The sequence below is a fragment of the Macaca nemestrina genome, chromosome 16 (genome assembly GCF_043159975.1).
Source record: "Macaca nemestrina isolate mMacNem1 chromosome 16, mMacNem.hap1, whole genome shotgun sequence".
In the NCBI taxonomy this organism is placed as follows: domain Eukaryota; kingdom Metazoa; phylum Chordata; class Mammalia; order Primates; family Cercopithecidae; genus Macaca; species Macaca nemestrina.
Window position 1 is genome coordinate 78,891,648 of NC_092140.1, and position 21,108 is coordinate 78,912,755.

A 21,108-nucleotide genomic window follows, 5' to 3' on the forward strand; every position below is an offset into this window, starting at 1 on the left:
GTGTCCTTTTTGAATCTACAGATTGAGAAAATATGTACCTAACACTCCAAATTACCATGAATTCAGTAATACTATATAAAATAATTCATATTTGTTTATCATGCTTGGATTCGTACAATTTGTAAGACAGTATATCTGTGAAAGATGCTGTTACTTATCAGTCTATACTGTTTAATATGCATACGAATTTGCAATAAATCTGAGGAGGTCAGGAGTTCACAATACACATATATGCTCCATACGCTGATCCTCAGTGTCTGCAAAGTAGGACTATAATTGGTCATTTTTAACTGATTAGAATCCTTCTAGAATTTTTGTGTTTACACTAATATAATGTTCTCTCTCCTCCTACCAGAGTCATGGCTCAATATGACCCATGAGAGTTGAGTAAATGAAACCAACACATACCACAGAAGTTTGGCACCCTAGAAACTTAACATAAGAAATGATTGACTAGAGTACTGAGAGGCATGTTTAGAATGCAAGTGTAGTGAACAAAGCTTCAATCTACTTTAACCCATTGCCTGAGAATTGACTGCATTAACAAAAAAGGGTTAGCCAACAGCAGATGCAGGGAATGGTCAGAAAACAAAAGGTGACAAGGATTTCTTGCACTGTCTGGAGGAGAAGGTACCCCGACCTATGAGCACAAATAATCCAATCTCTTGAACACAAATATCCCTACACTGTGGAGATACAAAGCCTCATGATGGTGTCATTCATTCTTAATCTACCCTCGTTTGTTCTGATCCAAGTTTAAGAAGCAACATCCTGTGATAATATGGCTTCTCCTATAGTTTTGTCTATGGGTAAAAGATATGTTTAGCACTATTACTTTTCATTGTAAGTGAGTAAATCAGCATTCTAGATTACACAGCCGTTGCTATGAGTGAATTAATTAATTAATTAATTAATTAATTTATCTTTGAGACGGAGTCTTGCTCTGTCGCCCAGGCTGGAGTGCAGTGGCCGGATCTCAGCTCACTGCAAGCTCCGCCTCCCGGATTTACACCATTCTCCTGCCTCAGCCTCCCGAGTAGCTGGGACTACAGGCGCCTGCCACCTTGCCCGGCTAGTTTCTTGTATTTTTTAGTAGAGACGGGGTTTCACCGTGTTAGCCAGGATAGTCTCGATCTCCTGACCTCGTGATCCGCCCATCTCGGCCTCCCAAAGTGCTGGGATTACAGGCTTGAGCCACCGCGCAGGGCCGCTATGAGTGAGTTTATTTAACACGAATTTCTGAAAGACTTGTCAACTCTGGGTGCCCAGGAGTCAAGTTTAGCACCTCCAAAAAGAGCAGAGGATGAGACCATGAAATGAAAGGACCACAGGTACGACTGCCTCATGGGAGTCAGGCAGTCCCCGACCGTCTTTTATAATAATGTAGACCATTATGTGATTCCCTCAAAGTCTTAAAAACCACTTCATAGAAGCTTCTCATTGCTGCTTGAAAAACATCATGCCCAGGGCCGGGCACGGTGGCTCACGTCTATAATCTCAGCACTTTGGGAGGCCGAGGTGGGCAGATCTATTGAAGTCAGGAGTTCGAGACCAGCCTCGCCAACATAGCGAAACCCTGTCTGTACTAAAAATACAAAAATTAGCCGGGCGAGGTGGCACACGCCTGTAATCTTAGCTATTCGGTAGACTGAGGCAGGAGAATATCTTGAACCCGAGAGGCGGAGGTTGTAGTCAGCCGAGATTGCGACAATGCACTCCAGTCTGGGCAACAGAGCGAGACTCGTCTCAAAAAAAGAGGAAAGACGGAAGGAAGGAAGGAAGGAAGGAAGGAAGGAAGGAAGGAAGGAAGGAAGGAAGGGAGGGAGGGAGGGAGGGAGGGAGGGAGGGAGGGAGGGAAAGAAAGAAAGAAAAAACAAAACATTAGGCCCAGGAGAATCAGACTGCGGAAGGAAGGAAAAGAAAGAAAAAACAAAACATTAGGCCCAGGAGAATCAGACTGCATTGCACTCCCTGTTCTCAGTTCAGCCCTTGCTCCCAGGGTTTGGACCCAAAAGCCCTCGCTGGCCCAGCAGATGGCGCCGGTGCCCGCAGTGCGCCCCTCCAGGCGCAAAGGGGGCGCCCTCGCCGGGCCTCTTCTTCCTCTCCTGGATGACTCTTCCGCCTTCCGAGCCCGCCTCCTCGCCACGCCCCTGCGTCAGCGCGCTCAGCGCGTGCGCCGGCGGCGGGGCTGTGAGGAAAATGGCTGCGTCTTCGAGTGGTGAGAAGGAGAAAGAGAGGCTGGGAGGCGGCTTGGGAGTGGCAAGTGGTAACAGCACACGAGAGCGGCTACTGTCTGCGCTTGAGGATTTGGAGGTCCTGTCTAGGTAATGCTGCGATCCTGAGAGCCGGGCTGGAGCTAGGCCGGGGGACTGACCCCGGAGCCGGCCGGCCCAGCGTTTGTGCTCGTTCTCGGGGTTCGGCGGGGAGGGCCAGCTCGGGAGTTTCGGGTGCACCAGGGTCACGGACGTGGGGTCCGCAGTCTTCCAGCACTCTGGACGGCGGTTTTTCCCGTTAGAGGGAATTTTAGTAATGATAAGAACTCGCGCGGTCTGAGCCCCTTCGTCCACAGCCAGCCACTTAACATTTATGGAACGCCCCTTGGGTGCCAAGCACTAGGGAGACAGTAGTGCGAGGTAGGCTGAATGCCGGCTGTCGAGAGAGAGACAGATGTGTAAACTGCCTTGAAGCCTATTTTTATTAGAGCGCTGCGCTGCGGGGTACTGGAGCACAGGGGCTAGGCACCTTTTCTGGTTGTAATCAGGGCAGGCCCTCTGAAGAAACGTCTGTTTGGGAAGCATGAGCTTGCCAGACTCACTAGGCAGCACAGGTAGATGGAACAGCAAGTGCAAAAAGCCTGGCTTGGTGGAGTTGCAAGTTGTATATCAGAGATAGGAGATGAAATTAAATGTCATTCTTTATATTCTGTCACCTTTCATGATAAGTCTTTCAAGTTGAAGCCTTCCTTGACTCCCTCCCATTGACGTGGATGGTAAATTATCTTGGTTCTACCTCCTAAAATGTTGCTCACATTTGTCCTCTCGTTCCTACCCCACTGTTCATAACTACTCTTAAATGCAGCCTCCCAGTTTTAATTGCCTCATGCTTCTGCACTGTATCCTTTTATATTGGCCAAGATCAGTTTTAAAAGGCATGTTATATTACTTTTCTGCAGAAAAATGATATAAAACCTACCTCATTGGTAGATTTGCGTTGTCCAGTGAGGTAAAGTTCAAATTCTTTTTTTTTTTTTTTTTGAGACGGAGTCTCGCTCTGTCGCCCAGGCTGGAGTGCAGTGGCCGGATCTCGGCTCACTGCAAGCTCTGCCTCCCGGGTTTACGCCATTCTCCTGCCTCAGCCTCCCGAGTAGCTGGGACTACAGGCGCCCGCCACCTCGCCCGGCTAGTTTTTTGTATTTTTTAGTAGAGACGGGGTTTCACCGTGTTAGCCAGGATGGTCTCGATCTCCTGACCTCGTGATCCGCCCGTTTCGGCCTCCCAAAGTGCTGGGATTACAGGCTTGAGCCACCGCGCCCGGCCAAAGTTCAAATTCTTTAGTCAGGCTTCCACATCTTCAATGCCATTCCCAATCTTCCCCCGATTTGGTGAATGATTCATATATCCTTCAGATTCCAGCCCAAATGTCACTTTTTCTGTAGCCAACATTCTTTGACAGCTTTAGAATAAATCTTATCTGTTGTATTTTAAAATATACCTGATATAATCAGCACTTTATCTTTGGTGTAAATTTAGTCCTTGCCATAGTATTGCTACCAAGTTACCAGGTCAGCACAATATTTAATGATGGAAGAAAACCCTAAAACAAATAGACTCCAGAAATTAAATGACTTATGTGTTTGATCCACTGTTTAAAATAAACTGTATTATGGCCGGGTGTGGTGGCTCACGCCTGTAATCCCAACACTTTGGGAGGCCGAGGCGAGCGGATCATTGGAATTTCTTCACAGAATGAAGCTGCTCTGGTGGTGTGACTGGCTTCCAGAAAAGTCTCATGTGCTCACTCAGACATAGTTATGTGTGCTGATTCTGTGATCTGTGTAATTTGTCAGTCTCTGAATGTAATTTGTGTCTGGCTTGCATTTATGGAAATGAGAAGAAAATTCACGAATGTACCTTACATATTTTTAGGTTGAGCCTCTTGGCTTTAAAAAATAGTGGATTTATAACTTAGGATCTTTTTTTTTTTCTATTAACCTGATTATGTACCCTTTCAGGATATTTATTACTTTGTAAAATGTAATGCAAGGAGACAGTCTTAAACAATTGAAACACAGGTTGTAGTCTAAACGTTTTTCTTAACCCGTTTGTAACTGAAAACTCACGGAATCATGTTGATAGGAGTCTTGAGGTTTCCACACCAGCCTGTTAATTCTGTTTACCTGAAAAGTGTATTACCACTAGTAATGTAGGCTCTAACCCCTATGGAAATTTTATTTCTATGGGGAATTGTGGCTGGATTCTAATGCAGTATGCCAGGAATGCACCTTCCTTGTAGCAGGACAGGGCTCTTACTTCCACATCTTTAACCAGAGAGTGAGTATGGGCCTTCCTTTGGCCTCTTTTTCACAAATGGGGAGGACAGAGGTTTCTACTTCGTCTTGGACTGTTACAGAACATGACTAAGTCTTAAGAGACTTCTACCTCCCCTCTACTCCTGTGTCAGAGACTTCTACCTCCCCTGTACTCCTCTGCCTATGGCAAGCCTTGTAAAGCCTTCTGTGGACTCATACTCCCAGATTTGCAAGAACAGAGGAAGGCTTATCCCACATCTCCTACCATAGCCCCACTCCAGTCAGCACCACCCCTGCCCCACCTGAAACCAGCTTTTACTTAGACTAGAGGTTCTCAACAGTTTGTGTCTCACTTGTGGCGTACACGAAAAAGTTTACGTAACATGCTGTTTTCATACACTGTTGATCCATCAGCAAGTCCTGATAGCTCTACCTCCAAAAGATATCTGAAATCTGTCTATGTTTCTCCCATCACCATTACTAAGTCCTGGAGGCTATGACCTAGTCAAAACCAGTCATTTTTTGCCTGGAACACTACAAAAACCACCTGTTCTGGCCCTTTTACAGTCTATTTACCAAATCGCTCAGCAGTTTTTAAAAGTGTAAATCAGGTCATGCCTTTTCCCTGTTTAAAATGATCCAGTGGCTTTTCATTGAATATGGAACGAAACATTAATCTTTACCATAACTGTAAGGTCCTACGTAATCTTACCCCTAGCCACCTGGCTGCTATATCCTCACTTTGCTTTCCTCTCCCCAGTGTACCTCCTCAGATCCATCTTTGGGGCACTGAACTATCTGTATCTTCTGCTGCACTCTTTCCTCCCAGATCTCTTGACTGACTTCTCTCATTTAATCTGTGTCTTATGTCAAAGCTGTGCCCTTAGGAAGACCTTCTGTGACCACCCTGTTCAAGTAGCCAATCCACTCCCCCAATAGTCTCTAATAAAACGTAGTTTTATTTCCTTGCCAACCCTTATCACTTTAGTTTTTTTTCTTGTCTTAGTAGTTCTTGTCTCTTGTATTAGAATTTAAGTGCCACTGTTCACTTTGATACCCCGAGTATCTAGAAAGTGCCTGGCACATAATAGGCACTCAATAAGTATTGGATGAATTAGTGAATAAATGAAGACTTTGCATTCTTATATCTATTTTTTTCATTCATTGATTACTTCATAAATAATGGTATGGGGAAGTAGTAGCGGGAAGGGTTGGGTCCAATTGACATGATCCAGAAAAATAATATAAGGCTAGCTAGAAGGAGGGTGGAAATTTGAAGGTAAAAATAGCATGGTAGCCAGTTAGAAAGTACAAACACTCGGTCTGATCAGAGCAGTGTCAGGTAGCTAGTTAGTTGTGAAACTGCCCCTCCTGCATAATTTCTCAAAAGTCCCATCTCTCAACAAGTTCGAAACTAATATGTAAACATTAGCTGCTACACATTTTTCCCAATCTTATTTTCCTCATCAGATGCTAATTTTCATATAGGGAAATTGTCATATTTATTAAATGAGCATTCTAAAAGGATATCATTTTATTATGTGTAAGGATCCCTCTTAGATATTTATTTAATATACATAAATATATCCCTATAAAAACATCTATCCCTGGCCGGGCGCGGTGGCTCAAGCCTGTAATCCCAGCACTTTGGGAGGCCGAGGCGGGCGGATCACGAGGTCAGGAGATCGAGACCATCCTGGCTAACACAATGAAACCCCGTCTCCACTAAAAATACAAAAAAATTAGCCGGGCGTGGTGGCGGCGCCTGTAGTCCCAGCTACTCGGGAGGCTGAGGCAGGAGAATGGCAGGAACCCGGGAGGCGGAGCTTGCAGTGAGCCGAGATCGCGCCACTGCACTCCAGCCTGGGCAACAGAGAGACTCTGCCTCAAAAAAAAAAAAAAAAAAAAAAAAAATCTATCCCTGATAGATGTTGATTTTAATTTTAAAAATTCAAATAAAGTGGAGAATCATTAAAAAATGGTCCATGCATCCCTTGTTTTATTTTACCTTAAAATATATAAACATATGTTCATTCACTAATCATGTTATGTAAGACAGGAGTCAGAAAACTTTTTCTGCAAAGACCAGATAATAAATACTTTTGGGTTCGTGGGCCATATAGTCTCTGCTATAACAACTCAACTCTGCCTCTGTATTGGGAAAACTGCCATAGACTATTGTGTATTAATGGGCAGACTGTCTTAGGAAAATGTTATTTACAAAAACTGCAGATGTCCTGGATTTGGCCTGTAGATCCCTCATGTACAAGTTTTTCTTGTATAAATTATTCATAATGCATTGTCTGCAATTTGTAGTTTGATTTCTAGATCAAATCAAAATGAGAACTTAGCCTCTCATCAAGCAGTCTTAGGGTAGACCCTTAGTTTTTATGACTTTTCCCTGGTCCATCCTTTATAGCTGTCCTTTGCAAGCCTCTATCGAGTCTTTCCAAGCATTAGGGTTTGTATAGAAAGAACTCTATTTACAATCATATTTCATTGGCATTTAGGTGATAGCTATTTATATAATGATAGTATTAAGTGGAACTTATTTTATAAATAAGTTTGGTAACCAGCACAACTGAGTCTTGGTGAGCTGAAGTTCACAGTCATAGCAGACTGTAGGGAGTAGCCCTGGGTGTTCAGCATGCTGTGAAAGAGTTTTTGTTGTTGTTGGTTTCTCTTTTAGGGAACTTATAGAAATGCTGGCAATTTCAAGAAACCAGAAGTTGTTACAGGCTGGAGAGGAAAACCAGGTAAGTGGCTTCTTTTTAAATTAATTTCTCTTTGTTTTTAAATAAAAAGACAAAAAAACTTGATTTCTGCAAGTTTCCTATTTATATTTACTTTGAGAACAGGAATATTAGATCCTTTTAAGTTATTAATTGAAACTTTAAAATTGATATTTTCTTTGCATCATTTACTTAAGATAACAGTGTGCTTAAGAAGAATAGTTGCCTAAGGGTTTAGCAGTATTTTATTATTTTTCTCTTACAATTCTAGTTACACTTACGTATTTATTTATTTTTGTCCTTTGAATTAACCAAGAAAGGCTTGTTATATGGAGATTACAACAATATTTAGAATCAAAAGTTAATGCTCAAAAACTTACCCTGTATTGTAAGTATAGTTCTCTAATGCAACTTGAACATGAAGGGAAATAAAAGAGCATACAACTCTTACTAGACATTGCCTTATAGGTGTGAAAGTACGGGCAGTTTTTATTTGCTCACCTTTTCTGTGCTTTCTAATTTTCCATGGAGGGTGAACAGACTTGTTTTCCTGATTTCAGAAATTTTCTTTTTTTTGACACGGAGTTTTGTTCTGTTGCCCAGGCTGGAGTGCAGTGGCGCAATCTTGGCTCACTGCAAGCTCCGCCTCCTGGGTTCACGCCATTCTCCTACCTCAGCTTCCCAAGTAGCTGGGACTACAGGTGCCCGCCACCAGGCTATTTGTTTTTCTTTTTTTTTTTTGTATTTTTAGTAGAGATGGGGTTTCACCGTGTTAGCCAGGATGGTCTCGATCTCCTGACCTCGTGATCCGCCTGCCTCAGCCTCCCAAAGTGCTGGTGGGATTACAGGTGTGAGCCACTGCAGCTGGCCTCCTGATTCAGAAATTTGTTAGAGGTAAAAGGATAAATTTTATATTATGTTTTTGGCACAATTAATTTTTTCTTTTTTGAGACAAGTTCTCGCTCTGTAGCCCAGACTAGAGTGCTGTGGCATGATGACTGCTCACTGCAGCCTCAACCTGCTGGACTCAAGCGATCTCCCACTTACCCTTACCAGTACCTGGGACTACAGGCATGCACTATAATGCCATGCTAATTTAAAAGAATTTTTTTTTTTTTTTTTTTTTTTTTGGTAGAGATCTAGTCTCACTGTGTTGCCCAGGCCAGTCTTGAACTGTCTTGAACTCCTGCCCTCAAGCGATCCTCCCCACCTTGGCCTACCAAAGTGCTGGGACTACAGGCATGAGCCACCATAGCTGGCCAAAAAAAATGTTTGAGAGAAAATGAATGGAGAAGATTAACCTTTCTAAAAATGATGTAAAGTAGAAGAGGAGACAGTAATAAATCTTTTGTCTACATCATTATCTTAATTCTATCTTACGACATGTTTAGAGGGCAGGGAAATCTGACAGACTCAATAGAAAAGTGTCAATGAGCCTCAAAAGGGGAGGAGGGGATCCAGATGAGGCCACAAGCTAGGAAAAACAGCTAACCTTAGGGGTAGTAAGGTTTTTGTTTTGTTTTTTCAAAAGAGAAAGAGGCTAGAGATAAATATGTTAATAGAAGACTGCTAGTCTCTCAGGTACTCTATTAATACCCGTGGGTTTAAATAGGAATTTATACAAAATGTGCAAGAAGCAAAATGCAAGGCTTGACTTTATTTGATAGACACTTATTAAATGCTTGCTATGAGCCAGGCACACAGATTATTCAGAAGGCGATAATTAAGACCTATAATCAGCACTGAGCTTTCTTGTACTTTCTAAAGAGTAGCAATTCTGTGAATTGTATCTTGTACTTAGTACTGTGGATTCCTGTGTAATTTTCATTGAAACTGTTAATATTAGAGAGGAATGTGCCCATTTGAAAATTTTCTAGCCACCATTTTATTTGAATAGTTATAATGTTACATAGAATTTTAGAATTAGGATCTTAACGATGTTCAGTTCAACCTCCTGTGAGACTGAGTTCCAGGGTGAACCGATGAGCTAGAGGTTAATGGTGAGTGGAACCAGAACCTAGGTCTTCTGACTTTAGTTGAGTAATTTTTTTCTACTGAACAATAATATCTAAAGAGAATATTTTTTACTCGTGGGTAGTATATAAATTAGTTCAAACTGTGAAAACTTCTTGAAAGTTGTCATGGAACTAATGTGTACTACTTACCTTAATAATACAGCTTTTACAGAAATGGAAGCCTAGCTTTCTGCTACGATGTAGGAGGAATGAGGATTAGAGGTCTATTAAATAAATAGAATATACTTTACTTTTTACAGAAAAAGCTTTCTGTTATTTAAAATACTCAATATTTGGCAGTTTGTAGCTCAGTCTTTTGTCTATTGTATTAGAAGAATTCCTATAAAAATGAGAGGAACTTCATGTCAAAAGGAACTTGAAGAGACATACCTGTATTTTTTAGTCTTCAACAAATTTTTTAAAATAGTTTTAAAATTGATTCTGAATTTTGACAGCTGTTTTCTTTCTGAAGTAGTATTCTCTACTTAACACAGTAAAGTAAGGGTATTTAGACTAAACTTGCATCTTAATTCTGTACTGGGGTGGTGATCGTAATAACTAGCCTTTGCTGAGCTCTTCCTGTATGTACTTAAAGTGCATTATATCATGAATCCTCACAATACCTTTATGTAATGGCTACTATTAATATTATATTCCTTTTCCAATTAAGAACACAGGCTCAGAGAGGCGGGTAACTTTCCCTATGTCACACAGCTAGCAAATGGAGGACTAGAGATATGAACCACCAGACTTTCTATTTTATGTGTTTTAGGCTTCATGGTTTTTTGCCATATCTGCATACCACTTGTTTATTTACTGTTTTATGAAATCACTGTTTTTTTGTTTTGTTTTGTTTTGTTTTTGTGAGACAGAGTCTCGCTCTGTCACCCAGGCTGGAGTGCAGTGGCATGATCTGGATTCACAGCAACCTCCGCCTCCTGGGTTCAAGTGATTCTTCTGCCTCAGCCTCCTGAGTAGTTGGGATTACAGGCGTGTGCCACCACCCCTGGCTAATTTTTGTATTTTTAGTAGAGACGAGGTTTCACCATGTTGGTCAGGCTGGTCTCAAACTCCTGACCTCGTGATCCGCCTACCTTGGCCTCCCAGAGTGCTGGGATTACAGGCGTGAGCCACTGTACCTGGCGAAATCACTGTATTTTTATGATCATCTTCATCATAAGTAATACTGTGCATAAAATCAGAGTTTCAGTGTCTCAGTTTTTTCTAATATATATTAGCACAAATGTGTAACTGTAAAAGCTTTTTTAAGTTCTTGGTGCCACCTAAAATCATCTCAAATACTAAGTTTTGGGAGAACCTTCATTATATATATATATTTTTTGAGATGGAGTTTCGCTATTGTTGCCCAGGCTGGAGTGCAATGGCACGATCTCAGCTCACTGCAGCCTCTGCCTCTGGGTTCAAGTGATTCTCCTGCTTCAGCCTCCCGAGTAGCTGGGATTACAGGCATGCACCACCATGCCCAGCTAATTTTGTATTTTTAGTAGAGATGGGGTTTCTCCATGTTGGTCAGGCTGGTCTCGAACTTTTGACCTCTGGTGATTCGCCTGCCTCCACCGTGCCTGGCCTATGTTGTATTTTTAAGGATAAACTTTTTTTTGAGACAGAGTCTCACTCTGTCACCCAGGCTGGAGTGCAGTGGCATGATCTTGGCTCACGGCAACCTCCACCTCCCAGGTTCACACAATTCTGCCTCAGCCTGCTGAGTAGCTGGGATTTTAGGCACCACCACACCCAACTAATTTTTGTATTTTTAGTAGAGATGGGGTTTCACCATGTTGGCCAGACTAGTCTCGAACCCTGACCTCAAGTGATCCGCCAGCCTCAGCCTCCCAAAGTGCTGGGATTACAGGCATGAGTCACTGTGCTCAGCCATAAGGATAAACTTTAGAATTGTATCTTCCCTAGGAAATCACTAAACTTGCTCATGTTGCCATATTGTTAGTTCTGAAAGACTAGTTTTATTTTGTTTTGTATGAAAGAATAGCTGAAAAAGTAGAAAAGTTTTATATTTATGTTTCCCAGAATAATCATAGGTAGGCTATTTTTATTTTTAACAAGAATTAGGAATAATACTTTGAAGGTGTTGAAATTTATAGCCTAGCCAATTCAGTTATGGATTCTTTGTTTCATTGAAGTGCAGCCTTTCAGTAGTCTATTGTTTGATTTAATTGACTGTTATCTGACAGGTCCTGGAGTTGTTAATTCACCGAGATGGGGAATTTCAAGAACTAATGAAATTGGCACTTAATCAGGGAAAAATTCATCATGAAATGCAAGTTTTAGAAAAAGAAGTAGAGAAGAGAGACAGTGATATTCAGCAACTACAAAAACAGCTAAAGGAAGCAGAACAGATACTGGTAAGTTGACAGAGGTTGGTTCTTAAGGTTAAAAAGGATATTGTTTAATCTGTTTCTGAAAAATCTGTTGTCAGTATTTTGAAGAGCAGAAAACTAGACTTTTTCCTTTTTTTTTTTTTTCTTGAGACAGAGTCTCGCTCTGTCCCCCAGGCTGGAGTGCAGTGGCGCAATCTCGGCTCACTGCAAGCTCCGCCTCCCGGCTTCACGCCATTCTCCTGCCTCAGCCTCCTGAGTAGCTGGAACTACAGGGGCCCACCACCGCGCCCGGCTAATTTTTTGTATTTTTAGTAGAGACGGGGTTTCACCGTGGTCTCCATCTCTTGACCTTGTGATCTGCCCACCTCGGCCTCCCAAAGTGCTGGGATTACAGGTGTGAGCCACTGCGTCCGGCCAAAAAAACTAGACTTTCCAAGTCTAAAAGTGACATCTTGTCACTAACCATTGCCCGTGTTTGAATGAAAGGCTATTGTCATTCTCTTTTTTACTTACATTTTCAGATAGCCTGCATTACTTGTGAGCCACATTTTCATTACTTAAGGATTTTACAGTATTGAATTATAGGAGTGGAAAGTTTTACTTTTATCCTGGTCTGATATAAATTTTAATATCAGTAGTCTAAATCTTTTTTTTTTTTTTTTTTTTTTTTTTGGTCTCTGATCCTTAAGATAAAAATCAGGGACATTTTTCATTTTTTATATATTTTGAAATTAGTAAAAATATGTACACATTTTATAAATTGATTAAAATTTACATTAATTTAGTCATTCATCCTCATCTAGGTAGGCTTTGGACATATATCAAGGATCTGAGTTTTTCCTTTGCTGTTCTTGGCTACTATTTCAAAGAGGCAATTTATTTGCTACTATTTGCCCAGTTACTTCACTAAATACTAACTAATATAATATAAGAGTATTGCAGAAATAGCTGAGCTTAATTCTCATGTCGACCAGACATTGCTGGCATCCTTAACCACTGATGAATCTCTTAACAAATGTGTCAAAATGAGCTCCAGTAACTAGAATCCTGTGTAGTTCAGGGTAAATTAATCACCCTTACTGAGGAAACAACTCACTAGTAAATAGTTTTTAAAAATATATTAAAATCAGGCCAGGCGTGGTAGCTTACACCTGTAATCCCAGCACTTTGGGAGGCCAAGGCAGGCAGATCACAAGGTCAGGAGTTCGAGACCAGTCTGGCCAACATAGTGAAACCCCGTCTCTACTACAAATACAAAAATTAGCCAGGTGTGGTGGTGTGTGCCTGTAACCCCAGCTACTCGGGAGACTGAGGCAGGAGAATCGTGTGAACCCGGGAGTCATAGGTTGCAGTGAGCCGAGATCACGCCATTGCATTCCAGCCCAGGTGACAGTGTGAGACTCTGTCTGAAAAAAAAAAAAAATTAAAATCAGCCAGGCATGGTAGCTCGTGCCTGTAATCCCAGCACTTTGGGAGGCCAAAGCGGGCAGATCACCTGAGGTCAGAAGTTCAAGACTAGCCTGGCCAACATGGTGAAATCCATCTCTACTAAAAATACAAAAAAATTTAGCTGGGCATGGTGGTTCACACCTGTAATCCTAGCTACTTGGGAGGCTGAGGCAGGAGAATCGCTTGAACCCAGGAGGTGGAGGTTGCGGTGAGCCGAGATCACGCCATTGCACTCCAGGCTGGGCAAAAAGAGCAAAACTCCATCTCAAAAAAAAAAAGGGGGGGGGGTATTTTATTCTTGAACTAGTTACAAGAATAGGATGCTTTTGGGGTTGTGCGTGGTCTAGATACCTCCTGCGTGTTTATGATAGAAGACGTGAAGAAAAAGTAGACAATCCAATTTATATTTTGTTTTTACAACTGATTTGTGAATGGGAGACTAGTTCATAAATATAATATTTCTTTCATTAAATATGACTGAAATAAATAATGTCAAGAGGTATTTCAGAACATTACAGATAATTGTTGAGATTTCCAGGTTTCGAAGATTGTTCTTGTAGGATAAAGGATCTTGTGAATTAAGCCAAAAACTAAGTTTGATATAGTTGAAGAATAAATCACATTTTTTTTTTATGTTGTTTAAATTAGGCAACAGCTGTTTACCAAGCAAAGGAGAAACTCAAGTCAATAGAAAAAGCAAGAAAAGGTTAGTATGGGAAGACTGAATGACTTGAGAAGTTAAGGTTCTGTTTTCAAGAGACCAATGCAAGAGGATATTACTGATAATCATTTGCTGCTGTTGAAAGGATTCAATAAATTTTTATTGTAAAGTGTGTTATGTTCTAGCATTGTGCTAGGTGTTGTGAGGGAGGTAGAAGTATCACATCCTTTTTCAGATTATAAAAAGCAATTAATACAAGGCAGTTTATGGCTGTGTGCCCTAATGTGCAGTAAAAACAGTGAGTTTATAAAATTGGTGGGAGAGGGAAAGAGGAGTACGGGTTAGAAGTGGAATTTGTACCAAATCTTGAAGGCTAGGACAGAGAGAGTGAAAGGACATCCATTGGACAGCTGAGCTGGGACTGAAACATCATGAAGTCAGAGCCAGATGTACATGAAGTCAGAGCCAGTTATAGTCTTGGCAGGTAAGCACGTTTGGTGGTACAGAGGCCCACATGCCTTCCTGGCCTGCTGTCCCTCTTTCAAAGGCTTCTGTTACGGATCTTACGTGACTTTTTAGTTTGCCATACTAAACGTCAGAATTGTAATTACAACTTTGGTTACTTGCCTTTAATGATTTGTACATATGATTTTACATTTATTCATCTGAGATTTATTGTCTAACTGTCCTCTTTTTTGGGAACCTACCTTTTTATTGTTGCATATGAAAAATAGCTAATATTCTTCTGAGAGTTAGGTTAGGCTTCTATAGCAACAAACAAATCTCTAGGAGAGATGACTGAGGCTGGCTATTGACTTCTAGACCATAGTTTGATTTTGTTTTTAATCTTCAAAAATTTTACATACACTTTGTTAGGTTGAAACGGTATCTAAAGTTTGTAAAATGAAGTGTGTGGTTCTCACTTCTCAGAGGTAACTATTAATGTTTGGTATATGTCCTTCTAGATTTTTTTTCTAGATCTGTGAGTATGTATATAATAAAAATACAAATACACATATGTACATGTATTTTAAACAATCAGGTCATATCGAACATATTATTTAGTAGTGTTTTGTTTAGTGAGTACATTGTAGACATCTTTCTACTTAGGTCTACTTAAGAGCCTTCGGGCATATTGATCAAACAGAGTGGTGTGAACTGTCTGCTCTGATTTCATAGCTTGGATGTCTTTGAGAAATAAAACACTATTTTCTCTATTTTATTTGTGCTCACTATTGCTTTCAGAAGAGTAATAGTATTTAATGGTAGTTAATAATTGAGATTATTGAGTGCTGTCATGCTAATCTCCAAAATTTGTTTATGTCAGCTAATGTTTCTGGATTAGTGTCCTGTTTTTGGAGATTTAAGTTTATACTAAATATGTAGATATTGTTAAGGAAGGCGGGTGACTGAGATGATTTTATTTTCAGGTAATTTAAAATTAAATATGATGGGTAACTGATAGATACATTTCTAAACTTGTATGTTTGTTAGACTACAGGTTATACTATCCTCTTAACTCTTTCAGGTGCTATCTCCTCGGAAGAAATAATTAAGTATGCACATAGGATCAGTGCAAGTAATGCTGTATGTGCTCCACTGACCTGGGTTCCAGGTAAACACACTCCTGTTTTATACTAGATGTATGTGATTTTGAAAATTCTTAGGTGACTGTGTACACACATAGATTTAATTTAGAATGTATGTATCCTTAGAAACCTCTGCCACATATTTTCACATCTTTAATGGTTTATAAGTAATGATATAGGCCATGGGTTTTATAAATTTTGTTTTCTATGAAGCCATTATTGCTAGGGATTATATTTCTTTCCTCTTTTGAAATAATAATTTGATTTTGTTTTTAAAGTACAAGATAATGTGATGCTTCTAAAGCTTTGGATTTATATCCCATTATATCAGGGCTGGCCAGAAGCCAACTCTTTAGAGCCATTAGGATTTCCACAAAGGTTCCAGCCTAAGAAAGACAGTTCCAGTTATCTTAGATGCTAAAGACAAAGTGCTGTGTACCCAACAGTGAACACACAGGCTTGGAAAGAGCTAGGATAATTAGACAGCAAAAGAAAATATTAGGCTGCAACTATAATGACAGTGGATGAAACATAAAACAGGAGATGTAAGGTAGCAGCCTTATTGGAGGAAGGGGAAATATTAATAGTTGTCTCCACTTCAGTAACTCCTGAAGGGGCTGTGTTACCATGCTGAAAGCACTAAGGGTGACTATAATTTTGGGGATGAGTAATCTGCAGTTGGTGAGATGTGCCCAAAAAGTCAGTCCAGATCTGGTCATGTTTTTGTCAACCACATACTGCTGTTTAGTGTGCTTTCATGTTTGGGATGAACATTACCTGCTCCTGCTATTTCGCCACTTATAGGAATTAGTTTCTGAATGACCAGATCAAAGAGGTTGGTTAGAAAAAGGTTTCATCTTAGACAAGTTGGCAGGAGGAAAAAAAAGTAAAACAAAAAGGTGAAAATTAAAAAAAAAAAGTTTTAAATTGAGACAGCCCTTCTATTAAACATTCCAGTCCTTTCCGTCTTATAACTGTCATAATTTTTTTCTCCCTTCTAGCATGTATCATTGTCATTTTCTTGCTAGAAAATAGTTAAGTTTGAATAATTGAGATTATGATAATTTTCTTAAGTTGTCATCCAGAATGTTTACAAAAAAAGACTTCTCATTTTTTTAAAGTATAGAAAATAGTATATTCTTGGGAAGATTCAGAAAAATTAAAATGCATGTATTTTTAAAAGTAATATGCTATTAATAACAATTTATAAGGTGACTTTTCTCTTTCTTTCTTTCTTTCTTTTTTTTTTTGAGACGGAGTCTTGATCTGTTGCCCAGGCTGGAGTGCAGTGGCGTGATCTCAGCTCACTGCAACCTCTGCCTCGCAGGTTCAAGCGATTCTCCTGCCTCAGCCTCCAGAGTAGCTGGGATTATAGGTGCGTGCCACCATGCACGAATAATTTTCTTTTTTCTTTTTTTTTTTTTTTTTGAGACAGAGTCTCGCTGTGTCGCCCAGGCTGGAGTGCAGTGGCCGGATCTCAGCTCACTGCAAGCTCCGCCTCCCGGGTTTTTATGCCATTCTCCTGCCTCAGCTTCCCGAGTAGCCGGGACTACAGGCGCCCGCCACCTCGCCCGGCTAGTTTTTTGTATTTTTTAGTAGAGACGGAGTTTCACCGTGTTAGCCAGGATGGTCTCGAACTCCTGACCTCGTGATCCGCCCGTCTCGGCCTCCCAAAGTGCTGGGATTACAGGCTTGAGCCACCGCGCCCGGCATAATTTTCATATTTTTAGTAGAGATGGGGCTTTACCATGTTGGCCAGGCTGGTCTTGAACTCCTGACTTCAGATGATCTGCCCACCTCGGCCTCCCAAAGTGCTGGGATTACAGGTGTGAGCCACCGCACCCGGCCAGATGACTTTTATATTTCAAAATTGAAAATGTAGCCTGAACTTTTCAGTGTGAACCAAGGAAAATGAGTGTGTCAAAGAACATACTAACACTTATTTTTAAAAATATGATTGAATTAAATGCAGTCTTTATTGTTTTAGGGGACCCCCGGAGACCCTACCCAACTGATTTAGAGATGAGAAGTGGGTTACTGGGTCAGATGAACAATCCTTCCACTAATGGTGTGAATGGCCATTTACCAGGAGATGCACTCGCAGCAGGAAGATTGCCAGGTAATGTTAAGCCAAAGAGTGTTTTCAAACAGATCAAGGTTTTCCAGAGATGACAAGTTGGAATATCTTGCGGTAAAGCAAGTTTGAGATTCCCGACACAATTTTTTTTTTTTTTTAAATTTGAGACAGTCTCACTGTGTCGCCCAGGCTGGAGTGCGTTGGCCCAGTCTCAGCTCCTGGGTTCAAGTGATTCTTGTGCCTCAGCCTCCTGAGTAGCTGGGATTACAGGCATGTGCCACCACGCTTGGCTAATTTTTGTATTTTTAGTGGATATGGAGTTTTGCCCTGTTGGCCAGGCTGGTCTCGAACTCCTGACCCCAAGCGATCGCCTGCCTCAGCCTCCCAAAGTACTGGAATTACAGGTGTGAGCCAGTGTGCCCGGCTCTCAGACCCAGTTCATTGTAATAGCTAGATTCTTTGCCAGTTTATTCTATTCTCTAAAGATTCTCCTTGAGGGAGGTATGAAATTAGAATAAGCTGCCTTTCTCTTATTTGTAAATATTACACTGTCTTCCTCAGGCATTAGGCCTCTCTTTTAAAATTATTGCTCTAAACATAGGTTTTTTATAATTGTGAAACACGCTATGTAAATAGAGTAAGATAGTTTATGGAATAAAGTGAACACACCCCTGAACAACCCCCAGGTTGACAAAATGAATAACAATACCTTTTTATAAACTTTTAGAACTTTATAAAATAGTATTTCTGTGAGATCCATTTCATTCTGAGCTTTAGTTTTCCTCAAGTTTTTCATAGGTTTGTGCTGTTTTTATATATATTTATTTTATGTTATTCCTCATCTTTTATAGTTTATAGGTGACTTTTATTTTGATGTGGTAGAACATTGGGAAGTAGAAAAAGGCATTTTAAAAAGGGAAAAAAATACCCTTTCTGAGGCAGTCACTTTAAAATATTTTAGCCTGTTTCCTTTTTTCCGCTATACATTTTTTGCTGAATGTTACATCATAAGACTGTCACTGTGTCATTCATAATGCTTTGTATGCATCATTTTTGTTAGCTACCTAAAGTATAATCTGGGGAACTCACTGTGATATCCTTGGATATCACCTCATATTTCTCATGTTTTAAAACTACAGGAAAAACAGAATATGGGGAGTCATTGCCACATTTTTGGACCAAGGAAGGGACAGACCTAGAAACACTCCTCCCTAGCCCCATCCCAAGGCCAATACTCGTATCATGGTGCTGTCATTGGAGAGGGTGTAGTGTAGTTGTGGCCCACTCCATGGCAGAGAAGTTAGATGAGGCGTCAGAGGCCAGAACTGGCAAGCAGGAAATTACCCACTGGGGTTCCAGGGAGACTTGCTGGGAAGCTGCCCTTTGGGATTGTGGTGAAACCTGCTAGGAAACCACCTTTAGAGATGCCACTGAAAGTTGCTGTGGTGAACACCACTTAATGTCTTGCACACCAACCAGGCATCACAGCAGTAAAGGAAACAAAAACACCCGATCCAGGAAGTGAAACTTGTTTGCCTATGCCCTCTACTGACAAAACTTAATTGTGGCAGCTGGCAAAGGAGAAACGGTTTCAGGGGCCAGAGAGAAGGGTAGATTTGAAGCTAACTGGCATACCTTTCTGGTTAATACCATAACTCTTTATAATACCATAACACTTTAAAAATCTGCCTTCTTTCTTTGAGTCTTGAAGTGTACCTGTTGATGGGCTCTGTCCCTTTGCTTCAGAAATACAGACTTTTAATGTGACTTGGGCACTTTTTTATAAGGTATTTCATATGCATACATTGCTAATCAACCTCTCTTTGATGAGAGTCATTTACAATAGCAGTTCCTCTATCAAGAAATCATACAAATCTATTATAATACTAAAGTACCTATTACCTGTTTATAATACGTAGAATAATCTGCATAACCTAGTATAAGTAATTATATATTATATATACATATAATAGATACATAGATACAGGAAAAATTTGTAATTATAAATGTCTTACAAAAGAAAAATTTATGTCAACTGACTATTTGAATAGTTTCTTAGAGTAGTATGATTTAAAAAAAAAATCCCCCGGCCGGGCGCGGTGGCTCAAGCCTGTAATCCCAGCACTTTGGGAGGCCGAGACGGGCGGATCACGAGGTCAGGAGATCGAGACCATCCTGGCTAACACCGTGAAACCCCGTCTCTACTAAAAATACAAAAAACTAGCTGGGTGAGGTGGCGGGCGCCTGTAGTCCCAGCTACTCGGGAGGCTGAGGCAGGAGAATGGCGTAAACCCGGGAGGCGGAGCTTGCAGTGAGCTGAGATCCAGCCACTGCACTCCAGCCCGGGCTACAGAGCAAGACTCCGCCTCAAAAAAAAAAAAAAAAAAAAAAAAAAAAAAAATCCCCAATTGCTAAAATATCACACTTTTCCTTGATAAATTTGATTTTTATTAATTTGGCCAAATGTATATTTTTTTCCTAGTCTTAAAAAAATTGGCACAATAGCTTATGCCTGTAATCCCAACACTTTGGGAGGCTGAGGTAGGAGGATAGCTTGAGCCCAGGAGTTGGAGACCAGCCTAGGTAACATAGTGAGACCTCATCTCTACAAAAACTTTAAAAAGTACTCAGGCATGGTGGTGCATACCTATAACCCAGTTACCCAGGAGGCTGAGGCAGGAGGATTGCAGCCTAGGTCGGGGCTGCAGTGATGTGTTCGTGCCACTGCACTCGAGCCTGGGTGACAGAATGAGACCCTGTCTCAAAAAAAGAGAGAAAAGTAAAATTTTTAAAAATATACTTCAAATTGTTTGCATAAAGGAAAAAGTAAGAACTAGATTAATTAAAAATAGAGCTGTTCTTATCTATGCTTCTTTTTTTCTCCAGATGTCCTTGCTCCACAGTATCCATGGCAGTCAAATGACATGTCGATGAATATGTTACCACCAAATCATAGTAGTGACTTTTTGTTGGAACCTCCTGGGCATAATAAAGAAAATGAAGATGATGTAGAGATTATGTCAACGGACTCCTCAAGCAGTAGTAGTGAGTCTGATTGAAAAACCGTAAAAGACAATATACAGAATTGAATACTGTAGAATTCCATTTCTTTAACAGTAGCAGGGAAATGTAAACCACGGGTGACAAAGAATAACCAGGTAAATACTGGCTTTGGTAGAATTGTGCATCCATTGAAAGTCAAAGTGAACTTTCTTTTTAAAGCCAAAGATTATAGTTTTAGTTTTAAGCCACTAGGTAGATATTTAGGGGAATAGTCAACATTTACTGTTGAAAAGAGAAAGCAGTTGCTATGTGCTGTCTTACCCTGTACTGTTCCAGTTTTGCTGGATTTGTACATAGCTGTTCTAGAAATAGAGTTGAGGGAAGTGATCCACGTACATATCACTAATAGGTTTCTTGGAATTATTTAGAAAAGCATTTTTAATCTGGCAGTGGATGACTGAATAGGCATCATATTTCTTTTTGTGTGTCATTTAAAAGTAACAAAAACTCCCATTTGACAGTAAAGGCTCTTGGCTTCTGTTGGAGGAATGGGAAATTGTCTCAATTTGTACATTTGTAATTATTGTAATTTTTGTAAATAAATTTGTTTGTATATTGTATGCTTTTTTTTTTACTTTAAATATACTGTCAGTGTAGATAGGAAATTATTTCTGTAACTCCAGTTGCATTTTATAAT

At 40.4% G+C, this 21,108-nt stretch overlaps 1 protein-coding gene across 1 annotated transcript; it reads left to right on the plus strand.

Moving 5' to 3' along the window:
- The first annotated feature begins 2,163 nt into the window (after positions 1-2,163).
- LOC105490686 (mediator complex subunit 4) lies at positions 2,164-21,031 on the plus strand. The gene is made up of 7 exons (XM_011756556.2): positions 2,164-2,324; positions 7,218-7,284; positions 11,486-11,656; positions 13,730-13,787; positions 15,271-15,357; positions 17,319-17,450; positions 20,295-21,031. Exons 1-7 carry the CDS (start codon positions 2,200-2,202, stop codon positions 20,465-20,467), a joined length of 813 nt encoding a protein of 270 aa, XP_011754858.1. The 5' UTR covers positions 2,164-2,199; the 3' UTR covers positions 20,468-21,031.
- Positions 21,032-21,108: the final 77 nt, after the last annotated feature.

Excerpts from the sequence above, each read along its gene's own strand:
- LOC105490686 (XM_011756556.2), top strand. The coding sequence starts at position 2,200 with ATGGCTGCGTCTTCGAGTGGTGAGAAGGAGAAAGAGAGGCTGGGAGGC. Across the intron at positions 7,285-11,485 it reads AGGCTGGAGAGGAAAACCAG|GTCCTGGAGTTGTTAATTCA; the intron begins GTAAGTGGCTTC and ends GTTATCTGACAG. Across the intron at positions 15,358-17,318 it reads TCCACTGACCTGGGTTCCAG|GGGACCCCCGGAGACCCTAC; the intron begins GTAAACACACTC and ends TTATTGTTTTAG.